Consider the following 23,502-nt stretch of genomic DNA (forward strand, 5'->3'; position numbering starts at 1 on the left):
ACATAATGGTCTATCTGATTAGGTGACATTAGTTCTATCTTTCAGACAATCAGCCCGCACCTCCCTAATGTCTCTCTACAGACTCCGGGCAGCGCCGACTTATCAAGAGACGTGCGGTATTACTGCCTCCGTTAAATTGTCATCCCCTGGTCTTAGTGATGAGCAAAGAATTAGCTCGGTTGGGGTTAACAACGCAGTTGACACCGGGCAGAAGTCTAATTACAACTTCATTTCTTTGCTGTGAAACTTTTTTTTTATGACTTTTAGAGTGTTGAGTGTGAACTCTGCCTGCGCGGTCGGCATAAACACATTTCTTCAGCTGGTCAAGCAAACTCAAAACAACGAGAAAATTGTGACATTAAGCAAAAGGAGGCGGGATCATGCGGAATAATCTCGTCTGGGTGATGTCTTCATGAGCACATCTCAACCCAAGTACAAAAAAAAAAAAAACACACATGCAAGTTTGCATGGCGTTGAATAAGCAATCAGTGAAGTCAAGGAAAATGTAGCAACACATCTATAATGCACATTTGGTATTTGAAGTCTTCATGCCTCATGGTCATATTTGTACTGAATTGAATTTATTACAAAATGCGCAGTGATATGAAACATGTAGCTGCAGGGTTCTTTTCCCTCATCGGAGAAAGGAAACAGGCAGGGAATCGGAGAGGTGGTTTGGAAAACACGAGCAAAGTCGATCCAGGAGGGAAGAAGGAAGGAAAAAGTCATCAAAAGGGACGACGTGGGTTTGGTGTCAGAGTTCCTTTCACTCCAGATCGAGCTCAAGTTTTGAACCCCGGGAGAAGCTCGGCCTCATGATTGATCGCCCATTGTGTCACACTGTTTTTTTTCAAGGTTGACGTTAACTTTTTTTTTTTTTTTCTTTGAAAAAGAAGAAAAGCTTGAAATATATTTCATGCCTTGAATCTTTATAATGGCACATTGAATTATGCAGCAATCGGTCAATTATTCATCTCTGTTGTGTTATGGCCACGCTTTAAAAAAAAAAAAAAAAAGAAGAAGGATGCAGAACAGGAATGGCCCAAGCATGCTGTGTCAACACATTTCACTCAGAAATGCTTACTAGAGGAATTTATCTGTGGATGTCGATTTCATATTTTTCTGTTTTAAGAGCTGTACCTGTTATACTGTTGTTGGGAAATAATCCCTGTGGATCCAAAATCGACAGCAAAATCAATGTCACCCGAGGAAAAACCGGGCACACATTAATATTAAACAACACACAAAGGATGCGTTAAAGACAAAACACGAGGATAAAAAAAAACAAAAAAAAAACAAAATAAATAAAAGTGCAGCATTAACATCTTCACGGCTCCATCTAAAGTGTTTCAAGGAGTGTTGTTTATTTTTATGGCAGTAAATTAGCGTCATACACGTGAAAGTACACACGAAGTAATTTATTTACAGTGAGCTCGGTCCCACCCTCATTTACATACTGTTTCTATGCATTTAAAAAACTCACACATGCATGTTAAAGGTCTCTCACACACACACACACACCTCTGCACCCATTGGAAAGAAAGGAAACGTACACCAAACACCTCATCCTTTGATTATGCATATTTTTTTTTTTTTTTTTTTACTGTTATACAAAGCGAAGAACAATATGCTCATTCATCTACAGTACAGTAAATCTGCAATGTTGTTTTTTTTTTTAGGTCATACATGATACATAGAAAATATGATTCAAAGAGCGTGGGTTGAGTCTAAATGTCTCAAAAACACCAAAAGCACTACGAGGAATGGCTTTCCCCCGATTTCCTCACATCTGCCCCCTGATCACGTGTTCCAACCACGTTGTGCAACACTCAGGTATAGGTTCATCATCAATATGTTAACTTTATTTTGAATTTGAAGTACAAGGAAGAGATGACTCGAGAAGCTATATAAGTTAATAGTGACAACAGACCGAGACACGCCACTGAGAACAAAAAGAAAAAAAGACGGTGATAAACATGGGATCCTCCTCCTTTTTCTGATTGTAACACAAGGTTTTAACAGGACTGACATCAGCTCATGTCTAGAGAATATACACAGGTGACTCTGCACCAAAAATGCAAAAAAAAGTCGTCAGAAAAGGTAACAGAAAAAAAAAAAGAAAGAAGTATTTTCCTTTTTTTTTTTTTAATTTCATCAGAATATCATCAAACACTCTAAAAACCAAAACAAAAAAACAGGCATTTGTGTAGGTTAGAGAGAGAACTGAGCGAGTAAATGGTATTTACTTCTTGAAATGTCGATTGTTTTCAAGCAGAAATGTAGGAACAATAGTAGACTGGATATGTGTTGTTTTTTTGTTTTTTTTTGTTGTTTTTTGTTTTGTTTTTTTAAAGCAAGAGGTGCGAGTTTGACAAAAAAAAAAATGTACAGCAGATTTGAAAAATGACGACCTCTGTTACAAAGGTTACAGTACAATTGACAGCTTGGAGAGTGAAATGGGTAATATCTTCAAAATTGTCCGGGGTTTGAACCCTTTGTATTTGTTCAGCACAATATAGGATTTTATTAAATATCATAACTCCAGGACAAACATTTACATGCCTGCATGCTTTCTCACCAAAAATGGCAGCTATAGGAAAGAATGATGGCTCAGAGAGAGAAAGCGAGAGAGAGAGAGAGAACAGAACAAAACTGTAGGTTTGTTTTTTTTTTATAAACGGTGGTATTGTTTGCCTAATAGCTCTACTGCATACACAATACCTTTTAACGTTATATACACATAACCTCATCAATCAGCTGGGGTCGGATCGAGTGAGCCTTCATCTCGTCTCGTATATACAACAATGGTAAAAATCAAATTTGATTGTATCATCATCTAATTTAAAAACACAAGAAGTCTTTTCTTGCTGATGAACGCACACAGATTTTTAAACATCCAAACGCTTCATCTCTGAGCTGTTGAAGAAAAAAAAAAAAAAAAACAATTTGATGTACAAAACCAAACTTCAGTCAGATTTCTGGCTTTAAAAGCTTTTTTCGCTGGCAGATTTACAGTATAAAAAATCTTCAGTGCTGTGATTTTATGAGTTATTACCAACGATGTACCACAGGTACATATTCTACTGTGCTCAATAGTTATTCTTCACGACGGCCCATTTTTTTTTTTCTAAGTAAAAACCTGCTTTATCAAACTGCAACGTGACAGCCTCTATACGATAAAAACAAATTCTTATTCTACATTCGCAACCTCCTTCGGTATCGGGATGAACACAGAATTTCTGCACAATTTCCCAACAAAGCAGGTTGACTTTTTTTTCTTTTTTTTTTTTTTCTCCACACCAGCCTGGATGAGATTCTTCATGGGTTAGCATTTCTTCTTCTTTTTTTTCAGTTTTTTCTTCTTTATTTATTTTTTTCCCCTCCTCCGTCTGAAATGTTGATTTTCCTCAAGCTCGTTGCGGTCTTATCAGTACATCACGGTGGTTTTCAGGAACAGCCTTCCATCTGTAGCAGAACACACACACACACACACACACACAAGGATTAGCCCATAGCTAACATCTCGCTAATGTACATGCATGCAGCATTCAGGACGTGGTCCCCTTGATGAGACTTTAAAAAGTTGCCCTCAAGTCTTTGTGATTTCAACAGCATTAACTGATTTAGGGCTGAGATAAAAAAAAAAAAAAAAAAAAAAAAAAAACCTGCACCCGTGACAAATATGATTATACATCACGTAAACTAAATCACTTTATTGCTTTTAACAGCAGAGGAAACTTTGTGGCGTTGGGATGGGGGGGGGGGAGAGGGTGATGATTTACTGCAGTGTCGGAGAGAGGAATCTGCACCTGATTCAGGAAATACGTGCACACTTACACTATTACCAGCATGTTTTTTTTTTTTTTTTTATTACGCACAAAAGAGCACGATCGTATAAAAGCAGCGATAATAACACACACCGGGGCGTCGCAAGTGTGTGTCACACACACACACACTTGTGCGCGCGCTCGAGACATCTACATTGATATGCCTGTTTGAACATAATACTGCAGTCATGCTGTAAAGTGCACTCTAAGTGACATGTCCTGCCGTGGAAATAGTGCTCATTGAGAGAGGCAGACATTCCTCCACCTCGCTATCTGCAGACACCTCCAGCCTAACGAGCTTTGTCCATTTCCAGCGAAACGCTCTTGTCTGAGTGTTCGCCTGAGCGAGCAGCGGCTGCCTCTGCGCTGAGCTGGTAAAAGCATCTGTTAGGCACAGCTCAGGAGCGTGTTTGACGTTTATTACCTTCCACATTTTCCTCTGCAGGAGAAATGCCACAGTAATGCCTTCAAGACGTACACCTCTCAATGGCAGAACACTTAAATAATTCAATGTTAAAGAGGGGACGTGCACAAAGACGTTTAGCGGCGCAGGTTGTTGGACATGACACAAAAGCTACGCAGGACGTCAGGGTCTGTTCCTCAGAGCTGTGCAGAATACACCTGTTACTGTGTTCTAATGTTCCCGAGTAACCCGCAGCAGGATCGCAATAGATTACAGGGTGTTTTTGAACAACTCTCACCATACAGTACATGGAGATTATGACTTCTGTGTCATTTAGCTCATTACTGCTCCGATTTATTAATGTAAAGGGATAAATCCATTTGTTTGCAATTGGGTGTTCCTTTTTTTGTGCACATTTTTAAGCTTTTTTTTCTTTCTTTCTTTGTTTCAAACAAGTTTTCAGGGTGTTTTTCAACACAAATGGAAATTATTATCAATGTAAATAAACAAATTAATGAAGTTATTGAGCGTTCCTTTTTTTTTTGCTGTTTTTTTTTTAAGCTTTCTTTCTTTCAAGCAAGTTTTCAGGGTGTTTTTAAACAACAGCTTTCAACATAAATGGATTTTTTTTTTTATCATCGTAAATAATTAAATCCATGAACTTATTGGGTATACCTTTTTTTTGGCTAATTTTTTAAGTTTTCTTTCTTTCTTTCTTTCTTTGTCTCAAACTTCACAACCAAAAAATAACAAAACAATAAAAGCAAGTGGATTACACATGCCTCCATCAACGATCATTAATCACACAACCAGTATTAAAATAAAAAACAGATTTATAACAAATAAAATGACATTTACTACAAAGAATGGAGAATATTACTTCAGTGTCATTTAACTCATTACTGCTCCAATTTTATCAATGTCAATGAAACATTAGGTTGCAACTGGGTGTTCCTTTTTTTTGTGCACATTTTTTAAGCTTTCTTTCTTTCTCTCAAACACGTTTTCAGGGTGTTTTTAACCAACAGCTTTCAACATGAATGGAAGTTTTTATCATCGTAAATGATTAAATCCATGAAGTTATTGGGCGTACCGTTTTTTCTTTGCTAATTTTTTAAGCTTTCTTTCTTTCTTTCTTTCTTTGTCACAAACTTCACAACCAAAAAAACAACAAAAGAAGTGGATTACACATGCCTCACAACCAGTATTGAAATAAAAACAGATTTCCTACAAATAAAAGTATATGTATCCTCCTAATGCACAGTTTGAGGAATGACCTAGTCCTGCCCCTTCACTGAGGAACCTGCTTTTAAACAACAGTCCTCATCATTAATGGATAATATTACATCTGTGTCATTTAGCTCAATACTGCTCTAATTTATCAATGTAAATGAATAAATCCATTAGGGTGTCCCCCCTTTTTTGTTTTTTTTTTTGCACATTTTTTTTAATTTTATTTTCAACGCTACATGTAGTGCAATCTTTTCCCAACAGCAATGCATGTTTTATTAATGCAATTAAATACATGTATTTATTTTATTGTGTAATTGTGACCATCGCCAGCCCTCCCTAAGAAAGGGTAAGAAAAAGTTTATTAAATGGAGAATTTCTACAAATTTTTGAAACTTTCTTAAACTTCAAAACAATAAAAACAAATAGTGGATTACATACGCCTCCATCGACATCATTTATTACGAGAAATAGTATCGAAATAAAAGTAAATTCACCACAAATAAGAAATATGTGTCCTTGCGTTCAGGGTCTAATTCTTAAAGTAACATGTTTAATTAATCGGTTTTCCCGTTTAAATACATTATGCCAACAACAAAAAAAAAAAAAGAAGAACCAAACCATGCAAGTTATACTACGCAAACCCCCAAACCCACCAAAAAATGAATAAATCCCAAATTATGTACAATATTACACAGTAATGATGGCTTCTGATGAGTAGGAAAAGCAGAATAAATACAACAAAAAAACTGTATGTTTGTGTTTTACTTGTTATGCACTGAAAGGGGAGACAACAATACTGTGCGTGTGTAATGTGCATGTGTGTGTGTGTGTGTGTGTGTGCACAAACACACAGGTTAATTACACAGCAGTGCCATTAGGGTCTCAAAGGTATTGCATTCTGGCTGCGTCTATTCTAGCCTCAGCCACTGATTTCTGTGTAAAAGCCATTACGGCGTGAATGCAGCTCTGTTCGCAGTGGAAAAGTGAAGAAGAGGACCACAGAACCCTAATCATGTGACGCCACTCGACACACACACACACACACGTACACACGCCTGCTCCTGAAACAGCCGTGTGTGTGTGCAGCCCTGTTTGAGATGACTCACAGGGGAGCCAATGAACGGGACAAGAGTCGATGTCAGGAGAAGAGTAAATATTCCTCCCATGGAGTTTTTAAAACGACAAAAAATTAGGCTGGATTTAGAAAACCTCATGGATGCAACGTTTACTGCAAATGTTGAAACATCTGCTTCACGAACCCAGCTGGAGACGGCGGTGACGTCCCGACACGTTGTTTTATGAACGAATGGCTCATTAAAAAATGTTAAAACTTCAGTATTTTCATATTCAAATCAAGATGAAAAGTTCATTAAAGAGAATAAATATTTCATTAGATGCTAAATAAAACAAAGGGGGATTTTTTTTTTGGCTTCTCTCAGCATAAAAAATTCCTTTGAAAGATTAATTAATACATGTAAATTATGCAAATTACGCCCATGCAAATATTTTATGAAGACAATTAAGGGATCCATTAATTACAGTCTTTTTTTTGCTTCAGTGACATTCATTCATTTAATTTTAATTTCACTTTAACTGTTTTGATGTTTAATCTTGCAACAAAGAACTTTATCTCGGCGAGCAGGGTCGTGTAAACTTGCCGAACACAAGGAGCGAGGGGAGTGGGGTTATAGCGCCGCTCGCTCGCGTGCGCGCCGTTGCCAGGGAAAACTGGTGAGGCGTAGTCCCAGTAGCTCGCCCGTGCCTGTGAAAGGAGCCGCGTTCCCTCATGGACTTGATTCAAAACATTGTAAAAGCAATTAATAAACACAGACTGTGTTAATATCGCCGAATTAGAGAAGTGTGACAAAAGACAAATAGAAATAATTAGTTCTCTAAAATCATGCCCTCATTATTCCACCCCCACCCTTCTTCTCTCTCTCCACCCCCCCACCCCCACCCCCACTCAACCCTTCTTGCTTCCCATTCGCCTGCACCAGTTTGGAGTTGGGAAAACATCCACATATTTCTCTTTGGCTTTTATGCATGTGATAGCCTTGTTTTCTCCCCCCCCCCCCCCGCCTCTCTGCTTGTGTAATTTATCAACATCATTTTTTTTTTTGCCATTTGAGGTTAATTATACAGCGAGGCTCGCAGAGTAGACTAGAGGAGACATGGGTGGCAGACAAATGCTTCTCTAATTGAACAAAACACAAAGTGCAGCCTGTTATTCAGTTTCCGTCTTCATTCTTCGTTTGGAGGCAACGATAAGAAGCGACTGAGCGAGAGCGAAGGAACGATGTGCTTCACGGTGGCATCGTACCGCTCTTAACAGGGATTAGACTTCTTTTAAAATAAGGAACAATCGGGATTCTTGTTAACCGCCATCAAACATCTCAACAGGACGGTGACTACAGTCTTTTTTTTTAAGTGTAAAAACATTTCATTTCATGCTTCAAAAAGGCATAAAAATGAAAACATAGGGAATGACAAAAGCTAAGTATACTAATTGGGTGTGAAATAAGGGATACAAATAGGATTTAGGCGAGAATCTTCTGCAATTACTCACAAATCTCCATAAATGCACATTTCAAACATTAATATATCAGTAAAAGTGAATTTATGTATTTGTTTTTACACAAAAAGTGCAAAACGTTGGCCGATGCAAAAGAGCTTTTCTTATTTCAGAATCTAAGTTACGCTTAGAAAACGATTTCAAAACAACTATAGAGCATAAAATGATAGAGTTAACAAAACATCGGGAGTGACAAAAGCTAAAAATACTAATTAGGTATGAAACAAGAGGCTATCATTGGATTGAATACGTCTAATCCAGAGGTTTCCAACCGTTTTCGGGTCGGGACCCCATTTTGATATCACAAATGTCCGCCAAACCGGAGACATGTTTTTTTTTTTTTTGGATCAGTTTTTAAACATTTTTATTAAAGTGTGTTACAAATACAAAGTAGTCAGGATTAGTGCACCTCAGATATTTTTAATACTACTATTTTATGTTACGTTGCCTGCGTAGGCATATCACGTACATTATATGTGTAGCTTTATTGGTAACACTTTATAATAACTATCTGTTATAAGTAGTTAATATATCATTAATAAAGTGTTAGTTATCGAGTATATATTTGCTGACAGTTTATGAAGGATTTATAACTGTGCCTTATAGATAGCCAATAGATAACTTACAAGCTGTTAGTTAACATTTATACATGACATGTTAACTGTATGTTAATGATTTATAACCTTGTAAATTAGTAATAGGACACGAATAAGCTATTAGTAAACTAATTATCAGTTAAAACTTTATAAACGTTATTGTGACGTTATCCTATAGTATTCCACATTACTAACGTATATAAAGTTATATATGTTGGTCAAGAACTACACAAAACATCTTGTATTAAGTTCCATTGTTCTATTGTATCAAATACTTATTCTATGCAAAAAAAAATAAAAAAATAAAAAAATAAAAAAAAACAAAAAAAAAATTGAAAATCAGACAATGTGTTTTTGTGGATTTTTTAAATTTACCCATGATAAAAACTACAGACCTCTCCAGTCTTTGGAAGTGTGTAAACTTGCAAAATCAGTAGTGTATCAAATACTTATTTTCCCCACTGTAGTTATAAATCATTAACATACAGTTAAACATGTAATATATACATTGTTAATAGCTTGTAAGTTATGTATTGGCTATCTATCAGACACAATTATAAATCCTTAAACTGCAAATATTCAACAAGCAATTTGTAAAGCGTTGATATATTTAAACACATAAATATGTGTTATGGATGTGTTGTTGTGATATACACAATCACAACACCACATCTACACCATCTATAAACATGCTGAATGGGAGGGGAAGAAGGACAACCTTATTTAATCCCCTCCATTCTCACTAAGAACTCACCAAATAATGAAATAATAAAAAAAAGACTATTTTATTTATCATATTCCTTACGTATATTCTTCCATGTTGCACCTTGCAATTTAAGTAAATTTAAGATTAAGCATAGGATACAGTTATTTGATCATTATTGTGTGTGATGTGTATTTGAAAATTAATAATAATAAAAAAAATAAAATAATAGAATTTCAATCCATTTTTACCAAAGTTTTATTTTTTTTAATTAAATTTTTTACCAATTATGATAAATTTCAGGCAACCCGGCACCAAATCATGACTTATGTTTCCTTTTTTGGACATCAAAGAGTTTCAAAAAAATATTCAATTAGAAGTAATTTCCTTTTTTACGGCTTTTAAGGACAATCTAAAGAAGAATAACCCCAAGTTAAACTTTTTTTTTTTTTCCAACAGATGAAGATTTCCCAGGGTTTTTCTTTTTGCAGGAAATTACATGGAGCGTATTTACGGATAAATAGGAAGCTCGAAACGCTGATAACCCTTGCAAGCAGATGCAGCCGAGGCGTATTAAAGCAAGACGTCTGAGTAATAATGAGGACATTCAACCTCTGCAAGGTGTCTTGTATCTGGGTAAACACAGATAGCAGACAGTCTACAGAGGTTATCGCCGCAGCGCCCTTCCCCAAACACATACTGCACCCCCAAGGCTAACAAACAAACAAACCATTAAAAATGTACAAGGCTTATTCATAAAATGGATTGATTTGCCTTGTTTATTACTATCAAAGGAGGAATTCCGCCGCTTTTTTGTGGTTTTTATGACTCATTAATGCCTTCAGAATTGTAAATAAGCAGCTTTTTTCGAACTATTTTCAGCATTCTTTAAACTTCCGCGTGTGATGATTTTTCGCCTGCTAAACAGTAATGCATCCCTATCACTAAAAGCTGAGAAAGTAACAATATTGTTTCTGGAGAAAACCAATGATCTTGACCTGGTGCTGTGGCCCAGATGGTGAGCTGTATGTCTGAACAGCAGGCACAGACACACTAATGTTCATGAACTGAAGCAGCGTGTGTGTGTGTGTGGATAACTTTGTGTATACGAGTGTGTGTGTGTGTGTGCAAGTGGGAGACAGTGTGGAAGAGGAGGGGTGAGGATGAAAGGGGGGGGCAGGAAAAGAGTAAAAGTGAGAGGCAGAGAAAAAAGAGGGAGATTTATTGTCTCATCTGAGCCCCTGTACCTTGTATTGTCCTTTCAGCATCTGTTCTTCCACTGCTGCGGTCACTCTCCATCTCAGGGGTCAGAGAGTCTGAGAGAAGAGAGGGATCACCACTGTTAAGCATCGCTGACATCCACCCATCACAACGCCTGCATCACTGCATCGTTCATTCAAAACTAGGGAACAGGCCTTCAATCTCCGCCATGTGTAACAGAACATGTGCAAGGAATACAAAAAGGATTTCACTGAGAATCTTCTGCAATTACAAAGAAATCTAAATAAATGCTCATTTCAAACATTAATCCATCAGTAAAAGTGATTTTATTTATTTGTTTCCACACAAAAAGAGCAAAAACGTTGATCATGGAATAGACAAGTGGTTCCCTAACTTTTTCAACTCAAGTACCCCCTTTGTCCTACAACTGTTTGCTTGGCAAACTATTTAAAAACAACTATAGAGAATAATAATGGAATGAACAAATGATAACACACTTTAAAGAATCTCATTTTGTAAATAAGTGGAATTAAACACTATTTAGTTTAGTGGTTCCCAACCTTTTTTGGATTGTGACCCCATTTTGGTCTAGAATTAGCTTTTTTTTTTACTGCATTTTTGTATAACTAGATTCACAAAGTGAAAGTATAGAAATACAGTTGTTTAAGATTGTGTTGTTCTGATTTAAAAATATTAGTACAGTGGCCGTCGGAAGTACTGTATGTATTCATATAGTGGGAAGAGCTTAAGTAAAGTTGTCAATTATGGCCAAATGAGTATGTGTTTGAAGGTTGGATGTACAAAGAGGTGTACATACTCTTTACTCTGTAGTGTTATAAAGAGGTACTGTATACAGAATGTGCGGGTGCAAAGTAAAATAGTGTGTGCAATTTCCCTGGTTATATCTATGGGACATGTGCATGATAATATGATAAAGTTTGCACCAATGTGGCGGTTTAGGGATAATCTGATAAACAACACATTAATTTATACAAATAAAACTATTTATTTAGCGTTTGACATTTCTTAGTGCAGGGGTGCTTATCATCCAAGGTTAGTAATGAATATACAAACAGATGTAAATTAGCGAGCAGACTGAGAATAACTTCATCTATAAATCATGTGTGTGGCTCACACTTCCAGAGGAAACATGGTGTGTGTGTGCATGCGTGTGTGATATTATGGTTAGTGCTGTTTATTGTAGGTGTTAAGGTGCTGTTAAAACCTTTCCTCTTTGTAGTACTGAGTAGAAAGAACAGGCAGCACTCTCACACGCGCACGCATATCAGCCACGCGCATGCACCCACGTGTGTATTTGTGTGTGTCTCGCTACCAGTCCATCTCTCCTCAGTGGGCTCACTCTCACACGCATCAGCCGCGCACATGCACGGACTCAGTGACTCACATCAGGTTGAAATGCGTGTGTCTCACGCCCAATGAGTGAGACTTGAGAGCTTTGCTATATGAGTGCCAAACACACATACACGCAGCCAAATAAGTCCAAAATAACAGATACACACACTCGGAGTATGTGGAAGCAGTTAAAAAAAGTTTCAGGTTGATCAGACACCGCGTCTGGGAGAAATTCACTCCACAAACACACACACATGCAGAACTTCCTTGATTTCTTTACAGAGATGAATAATAATTACAAAAATTCGAAAAAACTATATACATTTTTCTGAAATTTCAGGCGACCCCATTTAAACTCCAGGAGAGCCCACATGGGGTCCCGACCCCAAGGTTGAAAAACACTGATTTAGTGGCTCCTGAATTGATTTATTTTTGTACTTTTTATCATTTGCGGTCATCTCACGCATGGGATGGGACCAAGACTGACACTTTTTTTTGTTAATTTTCCTCTCTCTCTCTCTTTCTCTAAACACTGTAATAGAGTACATTTAGGGACAATCTTTCTTTAGTCGACAGAGTTCATAAAGAACATCTCCGGATTACTAACTTTATTAGATGGCATGTTTTTGTTGTTGTTGTTGTTGTTTTTTTAACTCATCAATCTGAACTGCAGCCATTACATTAATGATTGCTCAATACTCATTTAAAGTTTCAGTGCTTAAAAGTAAATTCTGGCACAATAGATAAAAAACACAACACATTAAAGGAGAAAGTGTTGGAAAATGACCAGCGAAAATCAGTCATTGGTATGAAAACATTTCAGTGTTCAATTAGAAAAAGTGTTGCAAATGTGTGCGACACTGTGTACAGTCGGGGCTGAAGAATTTATCAACGTATCATCATTTACACAAAATAATTGAAAATCAATGAATATCTTTTTAAAACGTGTTCATTTAAATGGTGAATTTTATGAAATTCTGTAAAAAGAAAATGTTAACAGATATTTTCAAAGCCCTATGATTGAGCTGCTGATTTAGTTGATTATGTATAATAATCTGCATATAATATATGATCTAAAACCACCTTTTTGTTTAGTGTATATGGATGCTGCTACGTTGGCACTTTACCATGCAGTGCTAACGGAACACTTTACAGACGTCCTCTGCTGGTTTGATAAAGGGTAAAAGAGGTTAATGTGTCTCCTGTGTCTGAATACAAATGCTCTGTTTTTCAAAACAGCAAGTCATCAGTGGTCACTGTGAGAAACAAAGAAATGCTGCAGAAAAATCATATTATATAAATCGTAGTCATAAAGAATCGCGAGGATCCTAAAGATTCTCCTCCTCACTGATTAAAAAGCTCCTCAAAAGGCTTTTTATTACCACACACAAGGTAAAGAACACAGTAGATGTTTTTATTCTGGGTACCAGCTAGAGTTAGCATGTCAGCAGTCAGTTAGCAAAAGCTAATGTGTGAAAAAACATGTGGTCCAGAGGCCAAAGTGTACCCACAGGAGGTTTTTGTTGGGCCAAGATGATGAAAGGCTGATTTTCTTTCTTAATTAATCTACAAATTTAAAAATAAATAAATCACTGTGTTGCAAGACACACAAGATGCCTTCAAAAAAAATTTTTTCTTTTTCTTGCCATAATTTTGCTCCTTTTAATGCATTTTTGCTGCATTACTCCACTTTTCTGACACTTCTCCATCTTTTCTGCACATTTTTTCCACTTTCAAAACATTTTCGACACTTATAAACCCTTTCTATCACTTTTTCACCTAATGTTGCATATGTTGACCCATATTTCACCATTATTTTTTGCCATTTTTACCACATTCAGGATTTGTCGAGCCCATTATTTACCAGTTTAAACTAAGTGTTCCAACTTTTTTATACTAATTTTAAGCCACTATTGACACATTACTGAACCCTTTTTACCACTTTATCTGTCCGTTTTTTGCCCACTCTAACTTGCAACTTTTAACCAATTTCGGTGGTTTTTAAAATCCCATTTCACCACCAGGCTGAAAAGGTTGAGAACCACTGTGGTAGTATACATATATTTTTCTTTGACATTTGCTGTTCATGTCATGATGTAATCTGTGACATTATTTCCCTGGGGAAGCGTTAACCCCAGACGTTGTGTATGGTTGCTGTCCTGTTTGTGACTAAATGCTGCGGTGCACGGTGAGTGTGCGTCACTGGGGACTTCTCTGACCGTTGAGTGAACGCATGCTGTCGGAGGGAGAGGGCTGCTTCAGACTTTGCTCCACCTGCTCCCGCCTCTTGGACTCGTACTCCAGAGCTTCTTGGAGTTTCCTCTTGGCCTTCTTCTCCTTCTTCAGACGCTTCTGAACGATGGCTGAAAACCAAAGGGACACCATGAGAACCACTCAAACACAGCAGTGCTTGAAAATGAGAGAAGAAGGAAAGATAATATTATTACATATCCAAGAGAAGCAGAAAGAAATCAATTGAGATAAATATTTGATCGTGCATAAAGATCTTCTTTTAAACTACAATCTGAGCAAATACAGACACTTTGCAAACCACTGGAGGGAATTAAAGCAAACTGAAAAATTTATTGGTATATTTTTTTATGAATTTCTCTCATTAAACGTAAACGCAGACTGATGCATTTTACATGAGACTCTGGATGGATTTCTATCAAATGTGGATTTCCAATTATGTTAAGTGACTAAGAACAGATGAACCACAGCGACTCTATCATTAGTAGTGCACAGAACCAAAGGAGGAGACGACTTCATGTCTGCCTTAATGGCAAATATTAACATGTGACTTGGACTCTCGTGCACACGCACACACACAAAGTAACAGATTACAAGTACTCACGCTACTGTCATTGAGTTGTTTTTATGGGTACTTGTACTTTTTTCTTAAGGATCTTATATTTTGATAGCGCTTCGAGATGAGTGTTGATGTAATTTGCACAATATAAATGAATCAATTGAACTGAATTGTACTTGAGTGTATTTTTCTAAATCAGTAATTTTACTCGTACTTAAGTACGTTTTAAAAGAAATATTTGAAAGTAATTTGTTACATTTCTACACCCAACCGTGACTGAGTAAATCATTATTTTTTGGTTTGAAAATGATCAACGGACATTGTGAAACTACAAAAAATGTCATGACCAGACAACAATCAAATGCATCACATCATAGCCGACCAATCAGATTAAATGTAATGATCAGGTTGAGGTGTCTACTTATTATGTTGTTACCCACATGGCACATTTGATATGGCACTGTATTAGAGTTCATAAATGTATCTATACTTAGAGCGTGATCATTTTTATTTTGAATTAAATGTATTTGTTTTATTTTATTTGAAAAATAAATGTATATTTTTACAAACCTATAATTTTATACAGATGCCTTTGTGGAAAATAAAATAAGTCTTTTCCTTTTAAAGTTTATACATGAAATGTTCACTGTATGCAAGGGAACTGTGGCAAGATTTATGACCAAAAATAGTCACAAAGTACAAATACTTTGTTACTGTACTTCAGTTGTTTTTTTTCTGGTATCTGCACTTTCCTTGAGTATTTATTTTTTTGACGACTTTTTACTTTAATAGTCCTTACTTTTTGAAACAAATGTCATTACTTTCTATACCTTACATTTTAAAAACATGTTTGTTACTTTTAAGGCCTTCGATGACGTCACGACGTAAAAAGACACAAACCAACAACCGCGACACTGCTTGTGTAAAGATTTTCAGCACAGCAGAATTCATTTTCAGAGCAAAAAGATTGGTAGCTTGAGCTTTTTTCTGTTAGGCAGGTCCCCTAGTTTTATAGTTTTGATGGTTAACATTTATAGATTTTCAAAAATGTGTAACTCAAAGCTGCTCTGGATTTTATTGAGCATTTGCATTTGTTTTTTCTGGAAAAATTTCATTTACAAATTTTATTTATAATGTGTGCTAAATGCTCCAGGCGTTCATAAAGGGTAACACATTTAATTCATGTCCATGTACCAGTATTCTATAAGTCCTTGAAAAAAAAAAAAAAAAGATATGAACCTTGCTGGTTTGAAAACCTTGTCTTATTATTGAAGGGACACTTGTTTTACTTTTTTACTAAAGCACATTTAGTAAAACGTACTTTTTTTTAAACTTTTACTGAAGTAAGGGAGCAACTTCCACACTTTTACTTTTACTAGAGTCAGTTTTTATTCAAGTATCTATACTTTTACTGAAGAATAGTGCTTTTGCCACCTCTGCTTTCCTATACTTGTACTTCAAGTAACAGTACTTCTACTTGAGTAGGACATGTCAGTACTCTTAACACCTCTGACACACACATGCACACACACAATGTGTACCTCTGTTCTTCTGCTCCATGGCGAGCTGCTTCTCCATGGTCTCCCTCAGCTCCCTCTCTCTGAACAACTCCATCTTTAGCTCCGTCTTCTCCAGCTGCACCTGCTTCTCCTGGGCCCGAGCGTTGTCAATTGCCACTTTGAGCAGACCCTGCTTACACACACACACGGACACATGTATCTGATCACCACCACAGACATAAATACTGGAGGAATGTGGTCCGTTTGAAAGCGTCTCCACCTGAAAGTGTGTCACAGCCCCCTTTTGTGCATTGCCCACTTTGGTGGAGCGGAACGCTTACATGACACGGCCATCTGTACGAGCCGTTTCATCCCCGAGGGCGGCTGTATCTTTTGCTGCGACCTATTGCTCTGCAGCCTCAGAAAAATAAAAATTGTGTGATGCGAGGCCAAATTCCATGTTTTTTTTAAAACCATAATTTCCTCAATTACGGCGGCTGAGGTGAGATGCTGCGTCTGTCTGACCCCTTTTGGACAAAGCTGTGAAATACAAGCGCGGACGAGATGAGACGAGCTGCAGTGATCAGCATCAAACGGCAAAAATGAAAAGAGAAGTTGGCTTGATTTGAAGATCAAGAGGAGGAAAAAGGAGAGGGAAAAAACTGATCAGCACATCCAAGTTAAAACTTAAGATGAAGTAGAGGCAGTCAAAGGGCTAATGGGATACGTTTACGTATTCCAACTTTTTTCAAACTATTTGACAGTTTTAGATGCCAATAAATCTGCAGTGACACATTCAAAGCTCTTGCCTCGCACGGTCACACTCGTGCAGGACAGGAATAAATAATAGAAACGGCAAGTATCTCATCATGTATCAATGGCATCGCCGCTATTTCAAACACAATCGTCGCACGCCGTGCATTAAAAGACGTATGGTCCTGTTATGAAAGCTGCACAGCACAGTGTGACCATTTTCAAAGCAATTATTCCCCATCCTTGTTCAATTATATCAAATGCACTGGGCTATGGCTTGCTAATTGTCGATTTTTCTAACCCCAATTTATATAAGTTGCTTTATCTTAATTTTCCGCTTGGTTTCATTTTGTTGATTTGTGAACAAATCTTCAACGTGAGATTCATTATTAAAGATGGCTTGGAGAAGTGGTGGGAGCGAGTGATGGGGTTTTACTTTGTGGCTTTCTAATTACTGTACAGAGCCAAAGGATAAGCAGGACTCTGGAGCTGTGTACACACTACACACACACACACACATATATATATATACACACCACATCAATACACTCAGACAGACAGAAAATACACTTATCTACTCGCTGATGACCCTGAGCTCTGAGTGGAGGCCTCAATGCTGCAGATTCTGTTGGATTGACTGTTGACTTAAAATAAACTCAAACACAAAGAGATTCAAAAAAGGATGTTGATAATGTTTTCCTGCTGGATGAGTTTTAATGTCAATACTGGAAAAACGAGGACGTTAAAACTTTTAATCTTCATCATTTTTAGAGGATTCATGAATCATTTCTACCAGAGGTGGGAACCTCATGACCTCAACGATACACGATACAAAGCGCACGATAACAATTATCTAACGATATGACAATACTGCAATTATCGATGTATTGGTCAGCGCGAGCATATCAATAATCGATGGTGCGAAAAAATATCGCGATATATCGCCTTATCAAGATATTGTCACACTCCTAATTTATACTGTTGGAACTTCAACAAAGAAGGTTTTAACATATCAAATTATAGACAAAAAAAGGAAACAAAGGTTGTACCTGGGGAAGCTAATGTGTGAGAACGCAGCTACAGTAAGCTAAAATATCACCTATTTCATAACTGTTGAAGCACCAAATATACAAGATTACCTTTTGTTTAGGATTTTAACTGAAAGAAGATAGCAGCTGGTCACAGACCTTTTATTAGAATAAGAATAAAAAGTTATTGGAAAGTAGCCTACGCTAGCAACACTTTCAGTTTGATTGTGGGAGTAGCAGCTACCTAGCAGTTAGCTAGCTGCTAACAGAATCAACCCAAATGGCAATTCAAGGGATATACAAGTGATTACTGATATAACAAAATTTTAAAATTTAATTTTAAAAAGATAACTACTAGGTCTCACTTGCATAAGAATACAAAGTTATTGGAAAGTAGCCCAAGCTAGCAACACTTTCAGTTTGATTGTGGGAGTAGCAGTTAGCTAGCAGTTAGCTAGCTGCTAACAAAATCAACAAAAATGGCAATTCAAGGGATATACAAGTGATTACTGATATAACAAATTTGTAATATTCAATTCTAAAAAGATAATTTCTGTTTGCCAAAGCTGGATAATGAGGATATCAAAAAATTACTTCACATTATACAGTCATCGGTTTACAAATATCTTGTCTTTTAAGTAAAAGTATGATTATGCAAATAGAACAGATGGCAGGTCAGATAAGCATGACTTAGAAAATTGTTCACGTTTGCTTTACTGTGTTTGCTTCAAGGTAATAATACTGGTATTAATACTAACAAGAAAGCTGTTACCTGCTTAACAAATGACTAATCCGACTAATATCTAGAACAGAGATGGGCAACTATTATCACAGCGGTGCCACAATAATGTGACCGTATCTGATTGGAGGGTCATATTATCAACATTCACGTCAGCCTTCAGAATAATGACCGGTCTGAGCATTCATACAGGAGAGAACAAAGGGCTATTGACTACTGTAATTCTGTTTTCACTTGTTTTAATAAGTCGACCCTAAACAGACTCCAGATCATTCAGAACGCTGCTGCCAGACTTTTAACTGGTGCTTCTAGAACATCCCATATTACCCCCATTCTTGCTCATCTGCACTGGCTTCCAGTTAAGTTTCGCATAGAATATAAAATATTAGTTCTCACGTTCCGAGCATTACATGGTCAGGCCCCTAAATATATCTCGGACTTGTTGTGCCCCTACTCATCAGGGCGATGCCTTCGATCTTCAGGTCAGGGTCTCCTAAAGATCCCATAAACAAAATTTAAAAGCAGAGGAGACCTGGCGTTCCAGGCTGTAGCTCCCAGACTCTAGAATAACCTGCACCAGTCTCTCAGGGACACTCAACTGCTGAAGACTACACTTTTCAAGCTTTTAGTTAACTAGATTTTAATTTTTATTTATCCTTTAATGTTGCAGTTCTTATGATATTTATGCACTCTTGTTTTATTATTCTATTGTGTTGCACTTGTACTTTTACCACAACTCTGTACAGCACTTTGTGATTTTATCTGCAAAAAGCGCTTTAAAAAAAAACTACTTACTTACTTACTTACTTACTTGTGTGTTTTTGTTGTTTTTTAGTATTCCCGTAATTCTTAATCTAGTATTTTTTTCTCTATTTCCATGATTTTGTTGTTATTTGTTGTTGATTTTGGTTTTTGGAGTCATTTTTGTTGTCGTTTTGTATATTTTTCTTTTATATTTGTATATTTTATTTTTGTGATTTAAATTTGTTGTGTGTGTTTGTATGTTTGTGTTTTTTTTGGAGTATTATTAATTCAATTAATTAATTAATTTTTATCATCTTGTGTAAGGGCCACACTGCATGTGGCCCCTGGGCCACCCATGTCTGATCTAGACTTATCCAGATCAATGAATTTAATTGTGAACACATTTTGACTTCTTTATCAAGCTGTGAAGCAAACACACTATTTTGATTGTGATTAAAGGCTCAGTGTGTTATTTTCCCCCAGTTTTTTTGCACAATACAATTTGAAATCATTAGCAACAAAATTTCTCCTTAAAATTTCAAAATTGTTGCTTGGTTATTGTACATCCAACCGGACCTCGAGCGTCTTCACAAGCTTCCTGAATCAGTACAATATATATATATATATACAGTATATATATTTAAAAAAACATATGTTGTACCTGTATGTTAGTGAGCAGAGTCTCTATCGATGACAAGCCGTCTGGGAAGAGAAATGGTGAAGGGAAACCAGGGGGCAGACCCTGTCCGGCCAATGACAACCGCTCATAGCTGTCTCGTGCTGTTGGGGTGCACATTGTGTTGTCTTCTGAAAAAGATGAAAAGACCTACATCAAAAACTAAAGATTAGATAATAAAAAAAAGCTGAACTCTCTTCTGTGGTAGAGCATTTAAAGTGCTTCTTGACATAGCTGACACTTATTGACCCAGAGGCCTTAAGATGACCAGTAGCAGTGGCTAGATGTGTATTGATCCCCAGCATGCAATCCCAGCACTCCCATCCTCTCAGAAATATAGCACTCTGACAGGTCCCTTGGACATTTCTTGGTATTGCTTCTTCTCAAGGACTGAGAACGGGGGGTTAAACAATATCAACCAGGACGTAAATCCAACTTCCCCCCATTTAAGGGATGCCATGTAGTCTCCAAAATCAGAAGCAGGCCGCAGGTTTGACCCCAGAGGTTCGGCCTTCCTTTGTGTACGCACGCACGCACGGGTGTCTGTCAAAACCTGAGGTGACATCATCCTTCATTTATCATGGGCAGAGGAGCAGAGACCTGCCATCTGCTGTCCAGCCTCTCCACCAGGCCCCAGAGGAGGAGGTGAGGAGCAGAGAGAGAGAGAGAGAAGGAGGGAGGAGGAAACGCACAAACACACCCAACAAAACCTGCTTAAACTAAAACAATATGTCGCAGACTGCTGTTTGTTGTCCAATCAGATCTGACACATGTTTTTGTCTGATGAGCCAAGGCTTTCTAACTGCTACCATTTCACTAACAACCCATCCATCAAACACAATCATACAAAAAGTCTGGTTCATTTTACATTTATAGCAAAGACAGGAGCTTTTATTGCCATTGTGGAGCCTTGGTTGTGCACCTCTTCACTCTCATCCAGTATTCATATCTGTTTATGTGGCAGGCTGAATGTTGTACAAACAGCGAGTGAAGCTGAACAGCCCTACCTCTCCCTCCCATCAATATTCACCAATGCCAGCCAAGTGCTGGGAACAGCTGGTCTTACATTAATTAGTTTAAAGTATTTATTTCACCCATCCTCAGAGCAGATTGAGCAAAAACATTGGAGATTATTTCGAGCATCTGCAAATGCCCTGGAAACATCCCGGCGCCAAAAGTCGAGTGTTAGGATTCACAGTTTAGGTTTGTAATTTGGAGAGCCCCCCCCCCAAAACCCTTCACGCACACACACACTTCTCTCTCTTTGAGTGGGGAAGATGGTGAAATATGCACCGCTGGTCCATGGAGAGAGTAAACAACCTTTCTCCTTTTTCAGATGGAGTTGACTCCTGTTGATTAATTAGAATGGATGGTTGCCTAATGGATTAAAATTTGTTTATAATTTGACTTCATAGAAATAATGAATTGCCTTCTTTTAAGAAGCCACTCCTGTGGTAATTTATTTTGTTTGCTGCAGTCCTGCCCACGTGTGGAGGTGGGCGTCTGGGTGGAGATGGAAAATGCACTCTCTTTAAACAGTGGCACAACATGAAAGTCCCATTTTATCTCAATAAAATAACTAATCAAAGATCAAAAGCATTACTGTTGGCTCCAGCTCAGGTTGATATAGATGTATTGCATGCATTATATGCATGCATCACCCACCTCCAATAAAATCACCGTAACAACTAGAGACGTTAGTAGACCTCGGGGAAAGGTCTGTTCTTGTAGCTTTGTAATTGATTTGTACTGTAGGCACTTTGTCCCTTATTTAGTGTTGGCATTAATCATAAATCATTGCTTTAACAAACTCCGGCTTCCCACTCAGCAGGTCTCCCCTCCAACACAATGTTGGATCACAGAGAATATTTGATGGCTTTGTTGCGAGGGAAACAACCTGTCATGCTCTGGGAAAAGCAAACAGCATGTTTTGCTCGACAGACTCAAATTCTCGTACAGCACCTCTTGTCAGATAACATTTCCACCAGGAGTGGTGCATAAAAAACTGGCATTTCCTGCAAAAAGAAGCAACGTGGAGTTAATAAGTGGTTAATTCAATCAATATAGTCAAAGCTGCTTAATGAAACTCAAATGTACATTTCAATGGGACTCAATGTAGATCTGTGGTTTCTGTGCTTCTAATGTTATCGCCACCATCCAAACTACACCCCCCACACGCTCTGTGCCTGGCTGCAAATGCTGGCATGCGTTTGCATGTTTATTTCTCACCATCGCTCCAGAATCATTGACTTCAACTTAATTACAGCGACAGGCGTTGGAGTGATGGGGGCCGGCGAAATGGAGTGCTCTGTTTCCAGGTGATATTTCTACGCTAGCGAGGCTGCCAACAGCAGCTGTGACAGCCTCTTGTGCTTACCGTACGGTAAAGGTGCAGTTAAGGCCCCCGACTATGAAATACTGTGTGGAAAAACACTCGCAGGTCACCCTTGTCACAAATAACATTTCATGCACAACTGTTTCAGTGGATAATAGGAGCCACAAATAAAAATGGGACGCTGTAAATACAATGCATTCTGAATGAAATGCCATAATTTAAAACATCGCCAGCCCTCCTGCATTCTCCTCCTCCACCCTGCTCTCAATAGCTGCAGAGGGAGTCCTTGACAGTGTGCTAGCAATGATGAATCACCTATCCAGTTAATTTTCTCACTCCTCGTGTGTTGTGCTGCTAAAACAGGGGCCCTGGAATTGACTTGACAAACTATGAATGTAAAAAAATATCACTTGGAGGAATCTGGGCTTATCTCCAATTTACATGTTATTAGATTTGAGTTGCAAGCGGCACTTGGATGAATCAAATTCAAGGCAAAAAAAAAGATCGGGCGCATGATAACAAGAGATAAAACTTTGCCTAAAAAAACCTTACTTAAAAGTCTTTGGAATATTTGATGGAGCAAAAAGTCGGAAGGAGCAAGAAGAAGAACAAACTGGCCTGGTTTAAAATGTGACAGACAGACATTGCAATCTGTGGTAAATCTAGAAGAAACCTTGGGAAATTTAGCTGCAATCTCTGGATAAATAGCTGTAATTGACCTTGGGAGTTGAAAATGTGCCATATGTTTCTGGTTCCTGTGTTTGAAACTGGGTCCCTCAGGACATTTCAGCTGAGTGCTCACACAGAGGCAGAGGAGAGGAAGATTCAGAGAGACACACAAAAAAGAAGAAGAACGAAAAGGGATGCCAAGGAAGAGAGCAATAGATAGTGAGAGACAGAAGACTGACGGACAGATAGGTGAGGCATGGTATGAGGGCAGAGGAGGCTGGAATGGAAGGGGTGTGTAGAGAATGAAAGAGTGACAGCGAGGAAGTGAGATAGGAGAGAGAG

The 23,502-nt window shown here is 37.7% G+C and overlaps 1 protein-coding gene across 6 annotated transcripts in view; it reads right to left on the reverse strand.

Moving 5' to 3' along the window:
• Positions 1 to 2,150: 2,150 nt before the first annotated feature.
• Positions 2,151 to 23,502, reverse strand: part of dachd (dachshund d) — a 130,202-nt gene continuing 108,850 nt past the window's right edge. For all 6 annotated transcript variants that reach the window (XM_028435411.1, XM_028435410.1, XM_028435408.1 and 3 more), the window contains 5 exons: positions 20,142 to 20,287; positions 16,259 to 16,406; positions 14,128 to 14,271; positions 10,582 to 10,650; positions 2,151 to 3,465 (listed from right to left, as the gene is read on the reverse strand). In XM_028435411.1, coding sequence (XP_028291212.1) covers positions 3,428 to 3,465; positions 10,582 to 10,650; positions 14,128 to 14,271; positions 16,259 to 16,406; positions 20,142 to 20,287 — 545 coding nt within the window. In that variant the 3' untranslated portion in view covers positions 2,151 to 3,427. The remainder of the gene's footprint in view (positions 3,466 to 10,581; positions 10,651 to 14,127; positions 14,272 to 16,258; positions 16,407 to 20,141; positions 20,288 to 23,502) is intronic.

The sequence above is a fragment of the Gouania willdenowi genome, chromosome 21, assembly GCF_900634775.1.
Source record: "Gouania willdenowi chromosome 21, fGouWil2.1, whole genome shotgun sequence".
Lineage (NCBI taxonomy): Eukaryota > Metazoa > Chordata > Actinopteri > Blenniiformes > Gobiesocidae > Gouania > Gouania willdenowi.